Below are 9,595 nucleotides of genomic sequence, written 5' to 3'. Positions count from 1 at the left end.
TATATGTATGTATATATGCATATATATACATATATATGTATATATATATATGTGTGTATATGTATATATATATATATGTGTTTGTGTTTGTGTTTGTGTTTGTTATATATCTTTTACGGCGCTGCCCATGACTAAATTGACTATCAGATTATGTCTGTATATCAGTACATTTGTCTACGCCAACACGATATCCGATTATACCTAAGGAGTTCGGAGGGATATCCTCAGTTTATCAAGTAGAAGTATAGCCGAAGACGCTTGCGGCTCCATTGGTCTGCTATACTATCGTCCTTTGCTAAAGAAGTCGAATCCTTACTGATTACCTCATAGAGTCCCGCTGCTGCTCACCGAAAATAAGTATAGAGAATGTGTTAATGCGGCAGACTCGATCCTCGAAAATTTGCCGAGCGAAATGACGGTATGTGATTGTGCCGTGATAGGTTTACTGACAAAGCTTATCTGACATGACAGACACGTTTCATGTTTAAAAGCATATTGTGAGGAATGAAAACGATTTATGTATATCATTAGACAGCGATACTTCTTTGGTTTCAGTCGGCAACTTGAAGCGGCAATCACTCACTGGTACGTTTACCCGGAGACTCACATTTTTATCTCTGCTTGTATGTAGGCTCTTGTGTCCAAAGCGCTCGCACTGGCACAGATGAGGCAATCACGTGCTGCGCTCGAGACGATAGTAAAAGCTAGTAAAGGTAAGAGTAACTGAAATATATTCTCGCGTCAGCTTGCTCTCGCGTATACGTGTATGACTTAACATCTGTATGTATTGCTGGCGACCGGGGCTAACGTGATCAACTCGCTCGATTGCCATTTTCAACAGGATTGTATTTAACTAGTAGAGCGCCGTGTCTCAGAGCACATCGGTTGCTTCTTGAATGGGCGACAGCGGTCTCGTGCGGTATGTTGTCTGCCGTACCTTCGCTTAGCCGAAGACCTCTTGATATGCACATATCCTTTTGACCAAGCACGAAAACTAAAGTATACCGACAGATCGCCTTATGGTATCTCTTGAAAAACCTCACTGATACAGAGTATTACCAAATAGACTACGGACCCGGAGCAAGTACTCAGGAAATAACCGGAGTAGTTGCACTTCTGAAGCAGCTGCTATCGACTGAAGGGTACGTGAGCCTGTCTTTCACCTCGAATACTCCACGTTTAGCTCTGGTTGCTTCTCGCTACTACCAACTTTTTTGATAAAAATTCAAGGCGGCTTCGACCTAACTTTTCTGTATGTGTGCATGTATATTCCGGCATGAATTGCTATTCACGAGCACATAAACTCTTCTCAATACTGTACTATGTTTCATTATTCTGCACAGGCTTTTGATCGATCGGCGCGTGCGCTCGTTAGTGAGGTGTGGCTGCGCTGTGCTGCTTTTGAGATTAAAAAATAATCAAGAAGCCCTTGCAGAAGGTAACAAAGTGCTACAGGATAATCCATTTTGGTTACCTGGTTTTGCTGTGGTCATCACGGCTCTGGGTAAGTTAAAAAGGACGAAGGAAGCTGCTGAGATACGTGGGTCGGCTACGAAATTGATGAGGGATGTGTATCCTGCTGATGATAATAACATCGATATGCACTCTGAAGAATTGCCTGGAAAACAGGCGGAAGCTATAATAAGGTCTGCAACAGAGACCGAAGTAACTGCAAAGGCTTCTCAAGAAAATATGCGTGAAACAAACCAGGCACTGACCAACGACGACGAAAAGGGAGCCCTGCTGCATCAATGCGACTCCATGAGTGTCATGTGGGATGTGATGTCTAGTCCACAAACGCATATGAACCACCCTTGGGGTTTGAGACCATCAGACTGTATCACGACAATTCCTGGTATGCAGGTGCTGTTGCCAAGGAATATCTGCATACACGGTGCATGTTTGGGTGAAAAATTTGTACGCGAGGGAGTCAAAGCTTGTTTATTTAGACCATAGCCTGTCAGTTTATGAGCAACGGGAGCTATTCGGACGTCGTAGTATGGATCCGAGACGTGTGAGATTTTAGTGAGAAATCGAATGAAATATTAGTAAATACATACGATGAATTTAATAGAATAGGAAAGTATTTACGATTTTTTTTGCTTAAATTTGCTCTAAGCTTGATTAATAGAAACAATCACGGTAGAGGCGTCTTTAACGACTTGGGTACTTATTCACATATTGTCTACTTTCTATGCCGTGTTTCCCAATATTATGTGGTTCATTCCACTACAGTATGACTCTATACTCATTAGTTTAGGCTTCAATACAAAATTTATTGCATTATAAACCAACGCACCCAGTATGGTTGTAACGTTCTGCTTCTTAAAGTGAAGTAGGTCTGCATTTCGTAGAGTATCAAATATCTATATTTCGGTACAGATCTTGGTATTGTTGCTGGCGATACTTTACAGATTCGCTTTCGTTGCGTCTGATATTTGACCTTTAAGGGTCTGCTTCTTCATAATAAGCAAGGAGCAGAGGAGATTGTACGCAGAGAGGGTGGGCCAGTAGACGAATCAGAAGCTATCGTTCTGAGAACAGTAGCTTCCAGTGTGCTTATCCTGTTATCGTAAATAACAGCATGCTTTGTGATTGGGAGATCGCCGAATACGTGTACCAATTAAATCCCATGGTAAGCAGTCAACAACGATCCAACGATCACAAGAATGTATCGACTTGAAAACTGTGTTCGTTCAACCGAGCTCTCATCAGTACGAAAAGAAACATGCCTCTCGCGCAGATTCCGATTCGTTTCGAGCTCTGCAGCCCTGTCAAGGAATAGTTTACTTTTCTTCTCGTGCATCGCCTTGATATAGTCGATGGCTGTGGGTATATCAAGATCAGGAAAATATCATTACACACATGCGCCTTGTCAAATTAGCACATAACAGGATGGACTACATACGAAGGTCAGATAGGAGAAATAAAAATCTACTATAAAGATAATAGGTTGCAGACCTACTTGTAGAACTATCTCTCCATTGAAATTTATAGTCGATGGCTGTGGGCAAATCGGGATCAGGAGAATATCATCACACCGAGCGCCTTGTTAAATAGCACATAACAGGATAGACTACATACGATTGTCGGATAGCAAAAATAAAAATCTACTATAAAGATATTACGTTGCTGACCTCCTTGTAGAACTATCCCTCTATTGAGATTGCGCCTGCCCTTGGGCACAGCGTCAGGCACAGCCTGTTGCAATTCACGGAACGCCTGTTTCAATCGCTCCCGACGACTCATTTCGGAGTACTTGTGGATATGTTTTTTCCTCATTGCTTTGTCTACAATATCGTCCGCTCTTTTGTTATGTTGGGTTTGGAACGATACAGGATATGGTGTGAGTGGTTGTGCACTATTGAGACTATGCGTACTGAAATATACAGCCGGGAATAGTGCTAAGTAAAGTGAATTAAAGTAGGGTAGATGACACGTGATATACTTACGTTTTATAGGCCTCCTTGATTTTCTCTTGAATTGCATCGAAATTTGCTTCCCAGGAGACGCTTTCTCCTGCTTCACGTACGTTTAAGTAGTTGTTATGAATCCCTACTGATAGTGATTTCACGTCCATTCTTCGAGACATGTATCAGACACAGACGCAAATGCATCAAGAAACAGGTAAAACATACCTGTAGAATTAGCATTGAGTTCGTCATCAGAATACTCGGTTTCTGCTGGGTGGACAAATTGCGGGCTGCCCGTGTCCATCGGTGATGGGCTTGCTGTAGTCTATTCAAAAATTATCAAGTAATTACTAGGTGACCATACGCAATGTAATTCCGATTAAAGGTGCTATGGATGTATTTATAGAGATTGCTTGCCAATGTTATGCGACTTGTCAAAATTGTATCATTGAACATTTAACGGCACATATCCAATGAGTCACGTACCAGATTGAAGTTGCTGGGGGGTTCGTTAGATAGTGATGTAGATCGCCGCAAACTCAGGCTACGATGCGAGGAAGCTACAAAATCAAAAGTAGGCGGTGATGCAAAGGGCCTGCCGTTAAATTGCACACTATCCGATCTGCCGTCGATTAGCTTGTGTGCTCTGCTATTTACTGTATATTCGCAGCGCCTACCGGACATATAAGTGCCAGTTTGTGTACCTCTGAACTTCCGAGTGTTGATTGAATCTGGAGTCAAGTGCATTGTTACACGTTCCCGATGTTTAGTTGACTTGCTTTTGTCTACAAGAGGTTGCAACCCCATAGGGAACGATAATGTTCGGGCACCTTTTTCGTGCTCAGACGACGTGGGTAAACGTGGAAGTATAGCTCTCTGACGTTTTTTTGCTTGCAATCTTGTCTGAGCTGGCAATATGGGCGCCTCATCCGAAACATCGCTCAGCTGGCTAGTTGCAAACGGCAGATCATACGACTGGTGCTTTGCCAGTGCTGTATTCAGATCAATCATGGCATCAGCACACAGATCTACGTCTCGGGGCGGTGACTCCGGATCTGTGCTGTTAGTACGTGTTGAGTTCTGTGGATCCCAAGCCAGCATATTCAATACATTTATCGTGTCGAAAGAGTAATTTTCAGAAATATAAGGCTCGATTGATACATGGTCAACGTCGCGATGCATATATGCGGTGTGTACCTCGCCGTAGAGTTGAGGCGTACTCATACAACGTACTGGTTGCTGAAGCGGTCTATTGTCATAGATACCAACTTGTTGCGGAATTGCGCCTGGATATGGCTGTAAAGGTGGCAGACCGTTGTCACTATATTCGCCAAGTGATGATCTTATTTCTGATTGTTGCTGCCAGGCCAGATGCGTTCTTGTCAGGAGGTCCGATTGCGTAGTCGGCCTCGTGAGATGCACACCAGAGTGTGATTGATCGTTGTGATGATATACATTGTCCAGGTTTGTTTGTGTCACTTGTAAGAGAGACCTGAATTGCAAATTTGACATAAACGGATAAGAATGTACTCCTCTAATATGTGGATGATATGATGCCCAGTCATATGGCTCACCGTCTATTAGCATTGCGTTCAAAGTATATGGCTCGTACCCGACAACGATACCAGAACCAGGGGCTGCTGATGAAGGTACGGCACTGCCATCAACTTGAGAATTGGGAACAATCGCCGCGAAGAAATCGTCGGGCAAGCCTAAGGAAAGAAGTAAACTCTTTTCATTTTCATCGCTAGCGCTATTCTGGTGGTCATTGGGGTTGGAGGATGACGCTTCGTTGTTCGAACCGCTATCACATATCGAACTCGTGTCGGGTATGCAGTTCGTAGTTGACATTATTTCCGATCGGGACATTAGCTATAATGCTGAATTGAAGCACTCATTGCTGCGCTCTCGTTATGAGATACAACTAAGGTCTGAGGAACTAACACAATTCTTTATTATATGCAACATACTGCCCAAAGCTAATATAGTTTGTTATGTTATGCATAAATGCTCAAAACTACGATGCAGACGATTTGATGACTAGTAAAATCGCTATGAATACTCCCAACACGACTGGTATTGATGATTCAATACCTGCTTACAACACCTCCTTAAAAATAAAATAAATTTTAAATGTTTCTCACGTTCAATGATTTGGGTTGCCTCTTCTGGTCAGTTGCAGTGTATGATCAAGCGACCAAGCCTCCATGAAGGGTTCACACTTCACAGGTTGCGCAACATGAAGGCCGAGAGTATGTTTTTGATATTTCACGTGTAGGGTCCCAGCCCGCCAAAACTTGGGGCTGTGATTGGATGCTCGCGATAAGAATCAACAGAGTAGCAGAGGTTGGACACCTATAAAACATTGTGGGGGTCTTGAAACCTCTTGCAAGGCTCACTGCAGATCCTTCCCCAAGGTGGTGAAAGATTGGATTGTAATTTATTTATTTACCACCTATACCGACTACTCATAATTCGCCCTTCGCTGTGGGAATCTCTGGCTCTGCAGTAGACTTCGCGACTGTCTCTTTATCCTGCTCCTGCAACTTTCGTTGGACTTCCAAGTTGTGGTATCTTCGATCTACACTTTTCAGCTTACGGCCTGCACTACCAAGTAGCAAGCCAAGCTCCCTTGCCGCATCTTCAGCTGTCGCACTGCCGTGAAAGCCATTCTTTGTCACATCGTCACCAAACAAAGCCCTTAGGCTGTTGATTTCCACCTTTCTGGCTTCCGCCGGATCTGTAGGGCCGATCAGCTTCCTCCATTCCGATACGGAATTTTTCTTTTGCAATTCGAGGACTACACTGGGTCCGCTATAGCATGTAGCCGAAACATAAAAATCAGACTAGACAGCAAACTTTGTTGCACAGATGCAGAAACGTTGCCAAAAATGAACGCGGTTCCCTGTCTTTTCAGTATTTCGACTGTGGCAGTGCCTTGAACCATGGTTTTGACCACCTATGATGGGTAGTTAAAACTCGAGACTGCACAGGTATAAATCATCACCGAAACTATATAGTAGTCAGCTAATTGTCATGTCATAAAGGTAGCATACAGTGCGTGTCCGAATAAAACAGAAGGCACAATTAAATATGTGAGGAACTCGATGAATTTACAAATCCGAATTCGCGAGTTGAAAATATTCACAAAAGGAACGTACTAAGCAACGTAGTTCATACAGCCCAGAGCAACTTGCTTACACAAAAGTATACGCCGGGTATATCAGACCAGCCCAGACATGAATAATCTTCCACCTACCTAGACATGAAATCGACAAGATCTTGAAAAAAGGGTTGCGTTTCGTGCTCTTCGTAGAATTTTGCGGCCATTTCTTGAGAAAGAGTACCCTGTGTTTGATGTTATTAAGCATGACGATGACTTAATGCAGGCTTCACCTACGCATATACGGACAGAATTCGAGAGCCATTCCCAGACGAATCGAAAAGGGTAAGAATATCAATATAAATTGCGCATATATGGCGTCCCGAAGTATGGTACACGGACATGAAAATAACAAGCATAGATTGAACAAACAGGGTATTTAGAGATAATGAAGTGCAGGGCGCATCTACAGTATTCCACACACCACAAGTAAGGCTGCATTGTGAATAAATTCTGATTTTCACTCTTACACACAACTATCTCCTACAAAGCACCAATATATACTTTATGATATATGTACCATTACCAACTCGGTGGTACATGTAAATTTTGAGTCTTCAATCCACACTCTGTGTGTAATAGATGGGTCCTGCGGCGCATACCTGCTTCTTGAGGATGATTTGATACCCCTCATCATCTATCCTTTGAAGAATAGCACCCACATTTCCTTTCGCTACTGCATTTGGCTTGATGATTGCACAGGTGCTCTGGAAGTTGAGCCAAACATCACCGAGATTCCGGTAGAGATTCAGCCCTGAACGAGGGAGTAAAAGAGCCAAACAGCCATTTATGATTATTTAAGTTGGATTAAGTTCTAGAGGCACGGACGACACATACAGTACTCGACGAAAAATGAGCGGCACAATCACGTTTATATAAGTGAGAAGATACCCCAGGGCAACAAGCAGTAGACTATCAGTCTACCACACGCACATAAGACTTACGTCATTCATTTTGAGAGTTAAACATACACAGCTCCCACTGAGGTGGTTACGTAAATAGACAGTAATCACACTCTGCTCACTCGCATATACACTATGCATAAGCTAATCCAGAAAATATGACTGAAAAGTTTTGCAAACGCATGCAACAATTAACGGACTACTTTTCAGTGAAATAATCAACGTTTACCTATGTTGCGCTATCAATCGATCAAAACTACAATACTATTCGCAATATGAGGTCGTATATTTGTACATTAGAAAAGCACAAATACTCCACGCACAATACGTGAGCATTAAACAGATATGATGTATATGCATGACCGTTTTAATGTTTTCCCCGAGAGGGGATTTCTAGTTGGTTGTGTGAATGGGTGTATACGAGATGGTCAAGCAAGCATGAGTACTACAAATGCAGTATGTAATTAACTTGAATGCAAAATGTGCTAATGTTCTATATATTCAGTGAGCATACAGTTGTTGACAAGCTTATGATCTGCTTGAGGAATATTAGACTATTCCTTCTCCTCGACTTTATCCCTTTATTTCACGTCATAAGTCGCTATAGCAAACCTGAGACGTTCAAAGATTTTATTATTATCCCTTCTTGCGAGTAATAGGCATGCGCTACAGATAAGCTACCATATATATTTTATTCTGAAGCTAGTGAGAAAGCTCTGGCGATGTTCTACATGCCATTCTTGCAATACCAGCAATCCGACACGAAAAGGAAGTAAACTTGTGAGTACTATACTGTGATTCTATCAAGTGACGAGAGTACGCACCTTGATATGTGATGAAACCTGCAAAAAGACCTAATAGTAGGCTACGCACGGACGAATAATCAACCATGATGTATGTATACGATATGTGAACAGCGATCAATTAAAAACAGTTTATTTACTACTATGTCAAAATGGGTTGTTTTGTAAATCTTACAAAAAAAATACATATGCTAAATATGTAGTCAAAATAGAACAGGAGGCTACTAAATATATGAAAAATATTGCTTCTGTTTGTGTATGTGTATTTACAAGCGGTTCTATTGGTCCAGAGTCAAATACCCTAGTGACTCTGACAAGGGTAGGCCGGTAGGGTCCATTTTCCCTCACTCAGAAAGGCGTCTGTGCGTCACGACTCGGCGTGTGTAGGTGATGAGGTTATCGTACCGATCAACCTTTAGTTCCACTTCTTGTTAGTTGTTACTAATAGCACTCTCGAGGGGAGCTCATTGAGTAGTGGTGTATAAGAAAGATCTATCGAAATAGAGTGGTAGCGGTCTCTGAAATCGACCCTCCTCTCTGAAATCTGGATCTTCCTCGTGTACAAAGAAATTACCTTCGGACATCCTCGGACGCTAGTGTCAAGGTAAACGTGTGCACCCTTGTCTACTTGTCTTATATGCCTTGCCTACTGTTATATGTAAACTGTATTTGTCGTCGGGGACAGTTAGGATAAAGTCCACATCATTATGTAATTTTCGTTACGGATTTTTCGATCGCTTAAAGAAATATTTGCGAGAATGTTCCTGAATACCTACAGGTGAAATAGTCGTCGCAATATCGGTGATTAAACTAGAACAACGATGCAATATCGGTGATTAAACTAGAACAACGATCAGTGGTTTGCTCAACAGCGCATTCGTAGTCTAATTTCACTAGTATACACATGTAAGTTATAATAGATAGTTGTTTGTCGATTTCGAGATTGTTTCCCAAACTACACCCACCACCCAATCGACTATTCCTCGTGGGAAACCCAATTCCTAGCCATGGAGCCTCACCATACGTAAGATCCGAGACAGAGTGTATTTGTACATTTAGACAAATATTCGGTTCATGTAGCTTCTCCAAGACATATCATTTGTTTACACAATGCTCTACAGCTGTTTTGAAGGTTATCAGAATTATCATATCTTTGTTCATTACAAAACTTTACCTAATTGAGAATACCAAATGGGCTCGCTAACAAGTCAAACTGCGATACTCGGTAGTATATATATATATATATATATATATATATATATATATATATATATATATATATATATATATTACTTTATTATAGTAGTGTAGTAG

At 41.8% G+C, this 9,595-nt stretch overlaps 4 protein-coding genes across 5 annotated transcripts in view; 2 read left to right on the top strand and 2 right to left on the bottom strand.

Moving 5' to 3' along the window:
• Positions 1 to 1,956, top strand: part of SARC_02842 (hypothetical protein) — a gene marked incomplete at both ends in the record, with an annotated part of 9,191 nt that extends 7,235 nt beyond the window's left edge. Inside the window, 5 exons of the mRNA XM_014303378.1 lie at positions 331 to 418; positions 632 to 713; positions 842 to 919; positions 1,052 to 1,142; positions 1,344 to 1,956. Of these exons, the coding sequence (XP_014158853.1) occupies positions 331 to 418; positions 632 to 713; positions 842 to 919; positions 1,052 to 1,142; positions 1,344 to 1,956 (952 nt within the window). The remainder of the gene's footprint in view (positions 1 to 330; positions 419 to 631; positions 714 to 841; positions 920 to 1,051; positions 1,143 to 1,343) is intronic.
• A 667-nt stretch (positions 1,957 to 2,623) lies between these two features.
• Positions 2,624 to 5,264, bottom strand: SARC_02841 (hypothetical protein; the record flags this gene model as incomplete). The annotated part of the gene is made up of 4 exons (XM_014303377.1): positions 2,624 to 2,826; positions 3,129 to 3,404; positions 3,639 to 3,738; positions 3,900 to 5,264. The coding sequence occupies 4 exons, from the start codon at positions 5,262 to 5,264 to the stop codon at positions 2,624 to 2,626; spliced, it is 1,944 nt and encodes a 647-aa protein (XP_014158852.1).
• A 502-nt stretch (positions 5,265 to 5,766) lies between these two features.
• SARC_02840 (hypothetical protein) lies at positions 5,767 to 8,465 on the bottom strand. Its single transcript, XM_014303376.1, has 4 exons — positions 8,303 to 8,465; positions 7,179 to 7,330; positions 6,673 to 6,761; positions 5,767 to 6,227 (listed from the first exon to the last, which is right to left on the bottom strand). Exons 1-4 carry the CDS (start codon positions 8,367 to 8,369, stop codon positions 5,882 to 5,884), a joined length of 654 nt encoding a protein of 217 aa, XP_014158851.1. The 5' UTR covers positions 8,370 to 8,465; the 3' UTR covers positions 5,767 to 5,881.
• Positions 8,466 to 8,726: 261 nt separating this feature from the next.
• Positions 8,727 to 9,595, top strand: part of SARC_02839 — a 6,734-nt gene continuing 5,865 nt past the window's right edge. For both annotated transcript variants that reach the window (XM_014303375.1, XM_014303374.1), the window contains exon 1: positions 8,727 to 8,885. The gene's annotated coding sequence lies outside the window, so the exon portion shown is untranslated. The remainder of the gene's footprint in view (positions 8,886 to 9,595) is intronic.

Source organism: Sphaeroforma arctica (genome assembly GCF_001186125.1).
Source record: "Sphaeroforma arctica JP610 unplaced genomic scaffold supercont1.133, whole genome shotgun sequence".
NCBI classification, from domain to species: Eukaryota; class Ichthyosporea; order Ichthyophonida; genus Sphaeroforma; species Sphaeroforma arctica.
Note: the sequence above shows the minus strand (reverse complement) of the source record. Positions and strands in the feature narration are given on the sequence as shown.

Excerpts from the sequence above, each read along its gene's own strand:
- SARC_02840 (XM_014303376.1), bottom strand. The coding sequence starts at position 8,369 with ATGGTTGATTATTCGTCCGTGCGTAGCCTACTATTAGGTCTTTTTGCA. Across the intron at positions 7,331-8,302 it reads AGGTTTCATCACATATCAAG|GGCTGAATCTCTACCGGAAT; the intron begins GTGCGTACTCTC and ends TCCCTCGTTCAG. Across the intron at positions 6,762-7,178 it reads AAATCATCCTCAAGAAGCAG|GGTACTCTTTCTCAAGAAAT; the intron begins GTATGCGCCGCA and ends CATCAAACACAG.